General features: G+C 42.9%; 1 protein-coding gene across 4 annotated transcripts in view; it reads right to left on the reverse strand.

The window, feature by feature from the left end:
• Positions 1-2,776: 2,776 nt before the first annotated feature.
• The window catches only part of FLRT2 (fibronectin leucine rich transmembrane protein 2), a 94,172-nt gene continuing 81,078 nt past the window's right edge, over positions 2,777-15,870 (reverse strand). For all 4 annotated transcript variants that reach the window (XM_035107735.2, XM_035107727.2, XM_035107745.2 and 1 more), the window contains one exon: positions 2,777-10,061. In XM_035107735.2, coding sequence (XP_034963626.2) covers positions 7,682-9,667 — 1,986 coding nt within the window. In that variant the 5' untranslated portion in view covers positions 9,668-10,061 and the 3' untranslated portion in view covers positions 2,777-7,681. The remainder of the gene's footprint in view (positions 10,062-15,870) is intronic.

Below are 15,870 nucleotides of genomic sequence, written 5' to 3' on the forward strand. Positions count from 1 at the left end.
ACTGCTACTGTTTACTTGATTGATCTCTTTTCTCTGGATTTATGAAAGAAGAGCTGACTGGTTTAATTATTATGATTATTTTATAGTTGCCTTACTAATGGCAACCCCTTTACATATGTAGTTTCTGTTTTGTTTTGCTTTGTTTATCACAATTGTGCACTGGGTTGTGGAAAGGCAATTCTATACATTTTAGAAATAAATAAGTAAAACTAGTACTGTATTGATTTCAGCATTCGGCGCGACTCGACTGCAATGGATTACGGCAGAAGCAACTTTGTTGCTTTATGCTCAGCCACATGAAATTCTCTCATTAGGAATGCTAAAGTGAATTTTGGAGAATTAGATTGCAGGGCAAAAGGCATGTGATGGATTAAAACAAAAAACTACAAGTAAGCACATTGATTTGTGCAGCTTATCCCATGAGAATTATAGCCACCTATATAAGTGGCACCTGCTCGTTCAGTGGAAGCGCAGCTGCTGGGTTTATGAAAATGAAGATTACATTTGCATTTGGCATTCTAACATTCTCTTTAGGTATGCACAACTTTTAAAGAACACATAAGGTACGATCAGGCTAAAGTTCAGCAACATATGTTTCATAGGGCTTAAATATAAGCCATTGAGCTTTGCACAGCCCCCTGACTGCAACATGGCCTTAACCTAGGGGCCTGGAATCTGGTCCAACCTGAGTACCGCCTGCCCTGCCTTGGATGTGGTCCTAGACTAGTTTATAGGGGATTACGTTTAATTAGGGGTTTAAAATAAATAATCTCTAATGAAACATACAGCTATGATGATGTTCTCCTTTCCCTGCCCTGCTCCTGACTGAGAACAGGGGGTCAATTCTGTGGGGTGCTGTTTTGTTTTCCTGAAGGCCAAATACATTTACACATAATGAAAGATGCCATGTTTTGTTAAACGGGCGTATATTCAAAATGCTGGGACCTTTCTGCATTTACCTTTCATAATGGCATAGCTGACATTTGACCCAATGTTTTTAAGAGTGACTTTGGAGTTGACTGTCTGCACCTTTGGTCACATGTTGTTGCTATTAGGAAGTGGGGTATGGTTTCCCCCCTCCACACCAACCATAGGTTGTGCCAGAATTGAGAGACTTTCCAGGGCTGTAGTCACATCCTTATAGCTGACTATGTCAGAAGGTACCCAGAACAGCAATCACAGTCAGCATCCCCAGCACCAGCCCTGCCATTAGACAGAGGGAACCACAGGCAAAAGGTACTGGAGTGGTAGTGAGGTGTTGGAGAGCAGAGTTGTGGGTGCCCCGCCATCCCAGCCTACCCAGGGCCCCCTTAGAAAGCCTATTTTCCTCAGATGTGGTGGAAGGCACTGTCTCATTGCCAGTGTTGAAGTAACATCCAACTTCCAGTTCAATGAGTTTTTGTACATGGAATTGGGGGTGGGGGTGCCATATTTGCCTCAGGCAGCAAAATTTCTTGGTCCAGCTCTGAGCATCCCTGAGAGACAGCTTGACCATGCACAGTCAGTGTTGTTTGCACTTTAGTTCACCCAGGGTGATCTTAGAAATCTAGCCAATGAGGCTCATAAACTAAGTGTGAGCTCTAGAGCACATCTCAGAATAATAGGCAAGGCACATGACTCCATGACAGAGGATAGGATTCTTCAGCAGGGGAGTCAGTGGAAAGGGTTTCCTGATGGCTGAAAGACTGAAATCCACCGTTTTAAGGTATGAACAATCCCAAATCAATATTTGCCTCACAACCAGACCAATAGATCAACTTATCAAAGGCTATACAGCCAGCATGCCAGCAATGTTTTCCACACCAAACTATGGCAAACACATTGTGTAGTGAATCATGAATCTCTGAATGGAGGTTCATGGGTTTGTCTTGCAGTCCATGGTATGCTGAGGAACCACCTTCTCCTCTATAGACTGCCCAGGTCACTAAAGCCTGCAGGTGGGTCCTTCCTCAGCTTGCAGGTGTCCATTGGGTGGGAATCCAGAGAAGGGCCTTTTCTATTGTGGTGCCCACAATATTGTAGAATACTCTCCCTTTGAAATCCTGTGGATAACATTGGTGGGTTATGTCCTCTATGAATTAAAAACTCGTCTGTTCACCAAAACTTTACTGCTGGTGCCATTTCTTGTTCACTTTGGTTTCTGTGATGCTGAGACTCACATTTATTGTTTTTATTGAACTTTGTGTGTTTTATAATGTGAACCACTTTGGTATTTTCTGTATATGAAAAGTGATATTAAAAATACTTAAACAAACAAACATTGGCAAGAAAAATGGGGTGGAAACAGGAGATGACAAGCCTTCTGTAACACATATAGAACTTAAGAAGGATATATTTGTCCCAAGGGACTTCTTTAATTTCTTCTCTGTGTTTTCATGCAGTCTGATTGGAAGTAGTGATAACAGAACTCCCAATCCTGCAAATTTAGACCCTGCATCAATTTAAACCCTGCATCAATCTTGATTTATCCTTGATGGAAGCCTTGAATGGAAGCTGTCCCACAATGCACCTACAGAATCGCATATTGGAAATCATTTGGCTAGGGAAGTCAGTCCTCAGAGTTTTTTGAGGATAACATTCGATGGCTTGCAGGTAGATGGCTATACACTTTCCCCTTGCTCCCAAGAGAGCTCTGGAAGCTCATGTTTCCCTTAGGGTTATGTCTGAGACTTCAGATCCTATGGGGATTGCGGCATTTATGCTCTTATTGTGCACCTTGGACAATTCTTGGTCCCACAGGGGGAGAACTAAAAAAAAAAAATCTGAAAGCTGCAATTGGAGTAATAGTATAGACCAGGCTTTTATCAAATTTGGAGCCTCAGACTAGGGAATGATGTTGTTGTCCTACAACATCTGGGGACTCAAGGCTGGCCTAGGCCCTCCCTATCCCAATGTAGGAAGGCTTGAACTTGTTCTCTAATTGAAATAGTTTATAGTACCTGACCTTAGAGATGCAACCAGAACATGTATTTCCAGTGCCTGGATATGAGTTTCAAGGGATTGTCATGCACAAGGCATGTATTCAGAGTCCAAATTATTTGATGGCTTGAATTTTAATCCAAGATGGTAAGAGTGCTATTACCCTCAGGTTCTGCTGGAGGGCTCCCCATAGACATCTGATTGGCCACCATGAAAATGCAGTGATGAGCTTTGGCCTGATCCATCAGGAATTCTCTTATGCTTTTAAAATATTCTATGCAAGCTCCACTCCAGCTTCTATCTCTCTGAGGATGCTTGCCACCACTGGAGCACTACTGCTAGCCACCTAAGACAGATATGTGAGTTTAAAAACAAAAGAGGATGAGGACCGAAGATGAGTAGTGAGGAAGGTGGGTGGGAAGGCTGGTTGAATTTGGCTTGGCTTGGAAAGGGCCTCTTCAGAAGATGGGATGGAGCCTGCATCTCATCTCTGTATCCACCAGCTCCACATATACCTTGGCCTTTATGCATTTGGCAACGGTCTGAAGAGAGTGCCTATGGGCCCAGGCACACAGAGTATTGGCATGCACAGTGTATACATATGCCATGCTTGCTTCAGACATTACTCTGAGCACATGAAGGTCAGTGCAGAGTCAGTGGGACACATTGATGTTGTGGGCAGGGTCTTTAGGTGTCCCCACATTTACTAAATGCTTCAGGCTTTTTCCTGAAGAGAGCTTATATTATGAGGCATGCCAGCCACTATGGACAGGGGGCTGATCTGGAATTAAAACAGCTCTGAAACATCACGTTCATGTGACTCCTGACTTGTGACAGCATTATGTTTTCAGTTCAGAAGATTTCACCCACGTTCTCTCCCCTCCTCCCACAACAATCAATTATAGAGAAAAGAAATTGCATTAAAAATTATCAAAGGGGGGGGGAAATCAGTGAAATTATCATGGGTGGGGTGCAGCGGTTTTCCATGGTCAACTTGCTATTTTGGTGGCTGGGGATGTTTGTGAGACCTTTTCAGTCTTGAAATAACCAGATAGTTTCACTGTCTTCAGAAGCTCAGGGTGGTGATGGCACATGGGAGGGCATTCTCTGTGGAAGTCCCTAAGTCGTGGAATTCCCTCCTCACAGAGTTGCACCTGGCACCTTCACTATCCAGTTTTCAGTGAACTGGGCCGTTGACACCAGGACCATTGACACCTGAGATATATGGATCCACCCTACTTTTGTGATTGTAATGTGATTTTAATGTTTATTGTAAATTGCCATGACCTACCTTAGGGTGAAGAATGGGTAATAAATTAAATGAGTTATAGTAATAGGTCTCTGCAGCTTCCCTGAACATCTACACTTTTATTAAGGGGAATATGTTGTGTCATAACGTTCCCATTTGGGCTTCTTTGATATTAGGAAGCTGAATCAGCCAGGGAAGCTGCAAAGTGCTGGAGAAATGTTTACTGGGAAGAAAGACACGCACACCGTCACCTCACAGAAATAAGTTAAACTGAGAACTCCATACCTACTGAACTCCCAGAGACATTCTAAAGAAAGTCTATAGTGCCCTAATAATGTGGGTGGAAAAGGGAAGCCTCTTTCCCAGGAGAATAAAACTTTTGAGTAATTGGATTTCAGCACAGCACTAGTTTAGATTATGGATCCCTTTCTGCATGGCCTCCGAGATTATGTGGGCCTTGAAACAGCCTTCCTGTCTAGACACTTCACTTTAATACCAAAGGCTGAGCTTATCCATCACCATGACCACATTATTGATCTGTGAGAAGGAACAGCACATCCGTGGTTGAATTTTGTGTGTGCCTGCATTACTGAGCAACGAGGACTAACATGCAGCTGATATTTTCTACACTTAACTTTTCGTCTTTCAGTCATACATTTGAACATCAGCCACGTTTACCCTTTGTAGCCTTAAAAAAGAAAAAGGAAACTGGTTCCTAGACTATTCAGCCAGTAGCGCTGTGACACCTTTAGTGCCAACCAGTTCTTATTCATCTCTCTGCTGAAATGAAATATATATATTAAATCGGGGTAGATTAAATGTAACCCCTGTTGAGCATGTTTGCAACAAGCACCAGTTGACTAAGCATCAGGAAGAACTTCCTGACAGTAAAAGCTTTGGAAGGTACTGGACTCTTCTTCCTTGGAGGTTTTAAAACAGAGGTTGGGTGGCCATCTATCATGGATGCCTTAGCTGAGATTCCTGCATTGCAGGGGGTTGGACTAGATGACCCTTGGGTTACCTTCGAACTCTAGAGTTCTATGATTCCTTATGCACACACACATAAGTTACTTTTCCACTGTGGAGAGTTATACCGCTATTTATGTTTAAAAAGAATTTCCTTTTGTCAACAGCCAAACAGCTTATATAGCCAAAAGAAAAAGAAAACGCTTTGCATAAAGGTTTCTAGCTAAAATTACACCATTTCAAACCATACGGCAGCCTTTTATTTAGCAAAGGTTCAGTGACTTCACTATTACAGTAGCCACACAGGTTGCCTAAAATACCTGTTATAGCTGGAGAAAATAGCAAATATACAGAATATAGAATGGAAATCCAAAATGTGGTTATAAAAGGTGTTGGGTGGGAAAGGACAAAATTCCTCAGGAAGTGATTGTACTCTGCCTTCGTACGCCAAAGTGCTGATCAATCTCCTTGGAGTGGCGGGTGAAGATTGTCAAGGAACTGAAGAAGCTGTGTGCAGAATTCAGTTTTGTGATGAACAAGAGACTGAGTAGAGCAAGTACTAACTCCCCCCCTCAGCTCAACCCCTTAAGTAATTCCAGTTTCTCAAAAGTAATTGTGGTTAACTTTTCAATTAAAATGTATTTTAATTGAGAGGACAACTTGTGTCTGGTCTTTCTGATGTCAGGAGAAGGTTTTGATAAAAGCTCTATCTCCCCAATCAATATAAGTCAAGGAAAGCAAGTAATAGAATCATAGCTGCCAAGTTATCCCTTTTTTTAAGGGATTTTCCCTTATGCTGAATAGGCTTCCTCGCGAGAAAAGGGAAAACTTGGCAGCTATGAATAGAATTTGTTTTTATGATTTTTTTGTGCTCTGATCTCACGTATTTTGGGATTATGTGGGTGTGTTCAAGCTTTAAAGGGAGGAGTGATTGGGTCACTTTCTTTTTCATTTTAATAGGGACTGTACAGCATACATTCCCAGGATGTCATTTGCAGAGGTACAACATTCTCAAAATAATATTGGTGGAAATCAGACAAAACTGGGAGTACTGCTGTAGCCTCAAGGACCAAACACGTTCTACCAAAGTGGGATTGTCAAAGGATGTGGAATGCATTTAAGGTGACATGCGCCTCACAAATCCTTTAAAACATATTTAACTGAATCTTTTTCTTGACACATTATCTTCTGCCCGGCTAAAACTGAACTTAGGCCTGATGATTTTATCTCTCTGGAGAACTTTGGAACACTCCACACTGAAGTGTTTATATGCTTTAAATGCCTCACAGGATTCACTTTCCTCCTCACGGAGCAGGCTAACTTCAGTGAGTGAAGTAAAAAAAAAATGTTTTGTCTTTTAGAGCACAATCCGAACCATGTCTGCCCAGAATTAAGCCCCGTTGAGGTCAATGGGCCTTACTCCCAGGTACTGTACATGTATATCAGATTTCAGTCTGAGTTAGCCAGGGATAGATGTGAAGCTGAGAAATATCAACATGAATTCCTCTATTTTGTTAAGAGCGTTTTGGATTATACTTCTAGTGACAAGAATCGGCATTGCTTGCTGCTCTGGCCAATTAACCACATCTGTTTGGATTGCTGGAATGAATACTCTTCAATAAATTCAAGGCCAACTTTAGTTCTGGTCTTGGCCAGAACTAAATAAATGTGCTTTTTGGGGGGTGGGGGGTGGAATAAGAATATAAAAATCTGAATGTAGACTAAAAGTTCTGACAAGACTGGTCAGGATTTTCTTTTTTTTAAAAAAATGTCCTGATTTTTATGAGAACTCAAAAACAAAGATTTTGCCTTGAATATTTTCACATCAGCTTTTGTGAGGAGGGACAGATGCATTAAGAACATCCTGTGGGGGAAGAAAAGCTATCAACATAAACAATAGTGGAGATTCATAGTGTTTGATACCAAAAAGGCCCTAATTTCTTTTCTGGCTTTTTTTTTTGGGGGGGGGGGGTTTAAAGTACAGAGGCAGGTAGTAGTGATGAACTAAGTTTAACATGAGTTACTCTGATTTTATGAACCAAAAGAGGAGGTTAATTTGTATTTCTCCTGTCATTTGCTCTACCTTAGACATTCCACATGATTCCTCATTTAATACAAACTTATCTCCTAAAACTACTGGAAAATGTACGAGCTGCTATCCCCCAAACAGCTCCAAGAAAGCAAAGTGGTTAATGTTTGAAGAATGAGGTGTTCTTTCCTTTGCCATGGCATTGGGTTCTTATTGTACAACCCTGTACAGTACTTCAGCAATATATTTTTCTTTTAAGATTTTAAAAAGCAAAGAGTTACAAAACTGTTTGCAATTAACTTGAAATAGAAAAGATAGCACTTTTTTTTAAATCCCATTATATAGTACACCATATAAATTACAGATTATTCAAATGCACAAATGCATCTGTGTAACATTTATCAAATGTAATTTTTGTTTTGTTTTGTTTGTTTTGTGTGAGTCGGTTTGTTTTGTTTTCCTCCCTCTGAGTTTCTGCTCTCAGCGTCAGGTGTCTCGCCACACAACCCCCTCAACTATCACGTGTGGCAGTGCTCCAGGTCTGAGACACTGCTGTTGCAATAGCGCATGTTGTTGGGGATGTGGCAGTCTGTGTAGTTAATGCCCCCATTTGGGGTATAAATGGGCTGCAGTCTGAAATCTCCTTTAAGGAGCTGATCATTATTTAAGGAGACAATCTGAAAGCTGGTTTCCGTCATCTCCAGGATGGAGTTGTCCTTCTTGGTCCCTGCTTCGCAGTAGTCGTCTTTCCGCCGGCCCCGGTTATATTTCCATTTCTGAGAGGTGTAGCGTCCCTTTTTGTGCATGTGCCAGCAGAAGATGCTGAGCAGGACCACCAGTACAAACACCACGGCCCCCCCGATCAAGCCTGCCAAGAGAAACGGGGACCCAATGTTATGAGAAGTGGTCTGTTCGTGGCTGGAAGCCGTGTTGCTTCCATTGCTCAGCAGGGAAGCCTTGGTAGTGCCTTCAGAGCAGACGGTGTCCTCGCCAACTCGGTAATTATTAAAATCATCCAAGGGGACCAAGCAAATCCGATATGTGGATTTGGGCTCTAGGCTCGCCAAGCTAATGTTCAGCCTCTTGTCACTAACTATCCGTTCCTGAATGATGCCGCCTTCCAGACTGTGGCCCATTTTAACCCAGGTCAGTTTGTAGGCCATCACGTTGAAAAGGGAATGCCAGCTGACTTGGATGCAAGTGTCATTCACAATGTGGATGAAAAGTTGGAACTGTTCAGTAATGGGAGGGGTCACTTTTTCTTCTTCGTCCCTCTCAGGCACAGTGGGGAGTGTGGCTACAGTGTGGGGAAGAGGAGTGTGTTTGTTACTTGGTGTAAAGACCGGTGATGTAGGGGTTACTGTGGTTGGCAGGGATGTAGAGGGAGCTTGGGTAACCAGCGTCAGATCAGGGGTGGTTGTGGGGCATGACAACATATTCATGTTGAGTTCCCTGACCGCCATGCCTCGGACGTGCTCCGGTCCTTGACACATGAACCCTCGCACGTTGATAGAGGAAGGGATTAACTTGAGCCATTCGGTGACCCACTTAATACTACAATCACATAGCCAGGGATTATTCCTTGCTGTGAGTTGTTTCAAGTTGCGAAGGTTGTCAAAGACACCTCTGGACAGCATCCGGAGCTGATTGTTGGAAATATCGAGTCTCTCTAGCTGGTGGAGGTTTGAAAAGGCTGAAAGTGGTATGTGTGAAATCTGGTTGTCCTGTAGAGAAAGCCTAAGCAGGTTTGTACCTGGGAGTTCAGGGGGAGGGTATGTTAGTGAATTCCGTACTATAGAGAATTCCTTGAGTTTGGATAGGTGGCTGAAGGTGCCATCTGCAATGCCTTTATTGTTAAGGAGGTTGCCGTCTACTATGAGACGTTCCAAGCTTGTGAGATTCTGGAAGGCCATGTCTGATATGATGGCAATGCGGTTTTCGTCGACTCGTAGTTCTTGTAAGTCCACTGGAAGGCCAACAGGCACGCTGCTTAAGTGGTTCTTGGACAAGAATAGAAGCTTGAGGCTAACAGCTTCCCGGAATGCCCCATCCTCAACCCCTACGGTAGAGATGGAATTGTCATCCAGGTGCAGCTCTTCCAGTTTCAAGAGCTGTGCTAGAGCAGCCCGCGAAATGGTCTGGATGTTGTTTTCCTGCAGGTGGAGAACCCTGACATTCTTGGGCAAATTCATGGGGAATTCATCCAGCTGGTTGCCATACAGGTAGACTGTGTGCACAGACTGGACATTGTGCAACTCTGCAGGAAATCCAGCATTATTAATTTGGTTATTGTGGAGGTAGAGTACAGTTACACCCTCCGGTATCCCAAGAGGCACTGAGGTCAAACTTCGCTCATTACAATAGACAAAGTTCCGGTCACAGCGGCACACACTTGGACAGGCCAGAGCTTTGGAGAACTGCATGGAGAGGACCAGAGAAAAGACAAGCCATGATTTAAAGAAAACAACCCTGTCCACGGGCCACATTCTAGTCCACGGGCCCATTTCTAAATGAAGAAACAAAATACTGAAAAAAGGGGGGGAAATGCTAGCAAAAAGAAGTAAAAAAAAAATGGAAAGAGATGCTGCGTTTCTATGCAGGTAAGAGGTAACGTCCCAGAGGCCAAATGCAAAATAATCCGTTTAGAATTGGATGGCCTTTCACTTGGAAAGTCGCTGTCCTGCTAGCCAGGCTTACACATGTTGTTGCCTCTCTCCATGTATGCTGAATGCTAAGGTAACTGTGTCCCGTACAGGTAACCCAGAGCAAGGTGCCAAACGTCAACCAGAGACGGACAGGACGGCTGGATTAGTACTTCTGTTCACTGCGGTGACAGGGTCCTCAGCTTCCTTCAGTCGGCAAGGCGTTCATTTTAGCTTGAGGCTGGATTTGAGAAATCTGTTAAGAAAGGGAGAGAAGGGAAAATAAATAATGTGGCATTGTTAACCGACAAACATCCTGTGCACAGAAATTCATTAACTTTGTGAAATGGTAACATAAATAATCAAGGCGGCTTCTCTCCCTCTCCCTCTCCTCCGGCTTCTAAAGCCAAGTGGAAAAATCAGCTGGGGAAGCAAGAAGGATAATTGGTTCCCAGGCTAATAACATAGCAGGGGGCAGCAAGCTCAGGTTAGAGTTTTAGGCTGCACAGAGTTCCTGGTAGGATTTTGGGGGCAGCAGTGACTGTGGCGCATCTTAGAGTTAGGTACTGCTTGCTACCCCTATACAACCAAGGTGCATAATAAAGCCATACATTGTGTGGAGAAAATGGAGTGGTGTTTTTCTTCTCCTCTCAAAACGCCAGAAAGTGGAGTCATCTAATGAGATTGAATGTTTGGGAGATTCAGGACAAACATCCCCCAACCGCCCCATCCAATACATAGCAAATAGTTCTATAGCAGGTCAGAATAATGGTCCATCTAGCGCAGTATTGTTAACACTGACTGGCACTGGTTCTCCAGGGTTTCTGACAGGGTTTCTGACTGAGAGTCTTCTCTCAGTCCTGCCTGAAAAGGATGGAGCTGAGGATGGAACCTTCTGCGTACAAAGTTTTTCCAGTGAGCTAAGTAATTCTTCACATCACACATGCAAGGCTGGCCCAAGACTATTCGCCACCTGAAGCAGAGGACAAGATGGCACCTCCCCATTCTGCATGCAAGAAGCCGATTGGATCTTACTTTAATACTGGCAATAGGATAGCATCCTCCACTGACCTGGAGAGCAGCAGGCTAATTTAGAGGGTGCATGCATGTTTTAAAGTATGGTTGTGAATTTTTCTTTATTTTAATGTAAACTGCTTTAAAGTTTTGTACAATCAAGCATTGTATAAATGTTATGCAATACGTACAGTGCACCTACCTACCTACCTACCTACAGTGACAGGCTCTGTAGCACACACAGCTCTGATATCATGCAAAGAGAAATGGCTGGGGCTGCCAATGCTAATCCCTGGCAACTGCTCCCTGAGGCAGCTTCCTTACTCTGCCTAATGGTAGCACCAGCCCTGAGAATATTGTTCTCATAGAACAATGTAACTGTGGAACTTCTTCCCACATTATGTAGGGATGGCTGCCAACTTGACTGGCTTTACAAGTGGTTCAGACCAATTCATGGAGGACAAAACTATCAACGGCTAGTAGTTACAATGACAATACTACCTCTAGTATCTTTGATGACCTGATGCTGGGGATGATAAGTGAGAGAGTGTTCTGTTCCATTTGGAAAGGTTTTGCCATGTAGTTCAGACACTAATGTTCAAAGCAGTCCTAATTTTGCTTTCTCCCTCTGGCATTATTCATTATTTAAATTGAAAGCTGAAATATTTAGTTCCTTAAAGCATGCTGGGATAATGCTGGTTATGAAAGATCTCACGCTTGATGATTAATTTGTATTTTCTAATAAGGGGGCAAGGCTTCCATTACTTACATTTCAATACATTTGTTTGAACTGATGGCATTGGTTGATCTTACAGTAACTTATTTAATAGAGTTAAAGTACAGAGAGAAGTATGGCACACATTAAGCTCCCACTGTTAATTGAATTGTAGGTAATTAACAGCTGCCAGGATTTTACCCAAACTGTATCAAATGTGTGCGCGCACGCGCATGGAGGGGGGAGATGCCGACATTAGCTAGCTAAATAAACTGATCCTTTAAAATATCTACTCTATTTTGTTTTTCACAGCACAATCCAAAGCATAGCCTCACACCTGGTTAAGGCAGAACATCCAGTTTTTGCCTCACTGGTGTGCCCTGTGGAAATGGACAGATTGCCTAATGCACTGTTCGAGGCTTTGATCTCTTACAAGCCGCCTCTGTCATAGAGGACCAGTTCCTTTTCAATTATGTAAGATGCTGTGATACTGAAGGGACATTTTTAACAGGATTACATTCTAACACACATCTTCTGTGACAGTTTATCATTCCCTTAAAGTGCCTGGGCTCCCTTCTAAATCATACCAACCAGACTGGTCATCATGACACCCCCCCCCCCTCTCTCTAAAAACACACACAAATAAATAAACTAAAGGAAGGTTTTCAGAGTCTTCAGATTACAGCCTCGTAAACCCCACTTTTGCAACAATGCTCCTGCTGGATCACCACAACCTTACATTTGTGTGTGCAACAACACATCTCCCAATTGCCTTCTCCCTTAAAAAAGCAAACCCAATTAAACTATGTTCATTTTTCACCCCACCCTCCCTCCAAGGATCACGGAGCGGCATACATAGTTACCTCACAGCCTCATTTTACTCCCTCAAAAGCCATGTGAGGTTGGTTATGTTAAGAGATAGCGATGGGCCCAAGGTCACCTTGTGAGCTTCCTTTCAGAATGGGGCCATGAGCTCAGGTTTCCCAGACTGATAATCTACCCACATCACACTGGTCTATCCATTTTCCTTCCGTTCAATCATTCCAAATAAAATGAGAATCCCCTCAGAGAGGCACATGCTACTTTAAGAAAGCTAGGGGTCAAGTCCAGCTAATAATACAAACAGGCACCGAGTAAATCAGGGTAAAACCTGGCTGTCTAAACATGTTTTATCATGTTTTTAATATTCTATTGGGAGCCACCCAGATGGGCGGGGTATAAATAATAATAATAATAATAATAATAATAATAATAATAATAATAACCACCCTTTCAATTCATGCACACCTGTTTTCTGAAGCCCGTGAACTTCATGGTCAAAGAATAAGAAGTTTTGGATCTTTCTGATATTATTTTCTCTATGCAAAATCAAATCAAATCAAATCAGTAGTCTGTTAAGGAATGGACATGAGAAGAAACTAAGAGGGTGGTGGAAAGGAGCAGATGAAATACGAGCAAAGCTCTATTAGGAATTTAGCCCAGCTTGAAAGTGGACTGGGTCCCATTTAAAATCCCCCACCCCATTCAACAAGTTTCTCTTGCACAACTTTAACCCTCTCACTTGAAATGCTTCGATCATCTATAGTGTTTTAAATATTTTATAATACTTTTCACCATATTTTTCAACGCTTGTGATTCTCCCTCTTCGTCCCCCCCCCCCTTTCTACACTATATATGCTACTCTGCTCTGAACTGTTTTCAAATACCTGGTGACCTAGCTTGAAACGAATACTGTTCTTTTTCTTATTGATGTCTTTCCTCTATTGTTACTCCTTTTTCAGGGTGAAATGTCAAAACACTTTAATGCTTCTTAAATGCCTCTGGTTTTCTTCCAGTTACTTATACAATTCCTCCTCTCACTGAGTTTATTCTATTAACTTTGTAACTTTGCTTGGTGCTCATTTCGTGGAGCATATGGATGGCTGTCATTCATTTTCATATATTCCCCTTTCCAAACTGTTATAATGCCTCCATTTCTCCCATTTTCTACACTTCTTCCATTATTTCTTTTAGCGTTTTCTATTTACTTTCTAATTTATTGTTTCTCCTGTGTACTCCTATCCCTCCCCCATCACAGGGTTTCTATACTTTTATGTATATATCATTACAACAATTAATTTATTGTTACTGAAGCTCATACAATGTACTTTGAAGCACTTATTGCTTGCTGCTCTTCTAACATACACTCCTTATCCAAGTCTTTCTGTCTACCAGGACCTTATTTCTCTTGATTTTCCATTTTCTCTAGATGGAAAAATGCTCCAACTTCCTCATTATTAACAATTGTGCATTATACCCCCCCCCATGAACATGATTCCCCTTCCCCATTCTTATGGTTATGGTTATTCCTTATGGATTGTTGCCTGTCCTATGAATGTCACTTTTCTCCTTTCAGTCTCTGATATTTGTTTTTGCTTCATTCTATGGCTATCCTTTCTCTCACAAATTTGACACTTCTATTTTTCCTGACAGGCAGAGACTAATATATATCTATTTTGGATCTCTATGGTTCAAAGGCATTTATACTTTTAAATGGATCCAAATATACCCCCCCCCCCAAAATGCAGTTTTATGTGCTATGTCATACACAGTACATTCCACATTCTTAAAGTAGCAAAGTAAGTCTGAGTAGAAATCCAGTATTTCACATATTTCATTCTCCCCCCCAAAAAAGGTTTCTCCCAAACAACAAAGCTTTTCAAGAAATATTATGTCTCTAGCTAAAGTCTGGGTTAGCTTCACCCACATTTTAGTACATTAATAGGAAACTACCCTATAAAGCCTGTTCAGCAGAATATTGCATTCTCCTTGTTCATATCCCTCTTGACACAAGTTTAATTACACCTGCCTTTCTGCCTCATTACTAATGGAATTTAGAATTAGAAAGGGAACAGGCCAAAGCCACAGGCATGAGGCAGAGAAGACAAACGTGATGAATGAGGACGGGAAGAGGAGGGGTGAATGCAGGACGAAGTGTGTGGAGTGGAAATGGAACCAATAACCAGCGCATATGGCTTCAATGTGCATGTGTCCACTGTCAGCCTGATCGATGCTGCTTTGTTTCCCTCTGCAATTACCTTTGTGAACTGTACATTCCTCAGGGCAGAAGCTGTATCACCCACTATGTTTATAAAGCAAGCCGCTAGCAGCAGAGAGATGCAGTTATTCAACGCGGGGTGTGTGGGGGGGAGAGAGAGTGCTGGGAGAAAAGTAGCTTGAAAGTAATGATACCTGAGGGCTTTTTTTTTTACCATGACTTAACCCGCAGTCATGGGACGCGGGTGGTGCTGTGGGTTAAACCACTGGGCTTGCTGATCAGAAGATCGGCGGTTCGAATCCCCACGACGGGATGAGCTCCCATTGCTCGGTGCCAGCTCCTGCCAATCTAGCAGTTTGAAAGCACATCAAAGTGCAAGTAGATCAATAGGTACCGCTACAGCTCTGGTTCGCCAGAAGTGGCTTTGTCATGCTGGCCACATGCAAGATGAGCACCGCAACCCCAGAGTCGGTCACTACTGGACCTAATGGTCAGGGGTCCCTTTAACCTTTACCTTTAACCCGCAGTAGCAATCCTTTGCACATCAGCTCAGAAATAAGCTACGCCGGATCCAAAGGGATTTACTCCCAGTGCTACAAGCCAGGAAAATAACTGGCAGTGCAGTCAGGCCAGGATCAGTGTTATATGCTCAAATTGTCTTGTCCCAGTGAGCAACCTGGCTGCCAAATTCTGTACCCGCTGAAGTTTCTGAACCGTCATCAGAGGCAGCCCCACGTATAACACATTGCAGTAATCTATGCTACAGCATAGACAACAGGAGTATCCCCAAGCTACGTTCCGAGGAAGTGTAGAGCCGGCTACCTCCCATACATCCAGTCTACAATGGACTTACATCCACTTACAATGTGTCAGGCTTTTCTGGATTGAGCTTCAGTTAATTGGCTCTAATCCAGTCTATGCAACAGTCCAACACATCCACTGCCACACCTGCAGATGTAAAGGAGAAGTAGAGCTGTGTGTCATCAGCATATTGCTGCCAGTGTACTCCAAAACTCTGGATGACCCCACTCAGTGGTTTCATGTAGATGTTGAACAGCGTGGGAGATAAAGACGAATCCTGAGGAATCCCACAATGAAGGCTCCACAAAGCTGATTAGCACTTCCCAAGCATCACCCTCTGGAAATGACCATCCAAGTAGGATTGGAAGCCGTGCCACCACCACCCCCCCCCCAACTTGGACAGCTGCTTCAGAAATATGCCATAGTCAAAAGCCGCTGAAAGGTCAAGTAGAATTAACAGGGACGCATTTCCTTGTCTCTCTCCAGACAGAGGTCACC

The sequence above is a fragment of the Zootoca vivipara genome, chromosome 1 (assembly GCF_963506605.1).
Source record: "Zootoca vivipara chromosome 1, rZooViv1.1, whole genome shotgun sequence".
Lineage (NCBI taxonomy): Eukaryota > Metazoa > Chordata > Lepidosauria > Squamata > Lacertidae > Zootoca > Zootoca vivipara.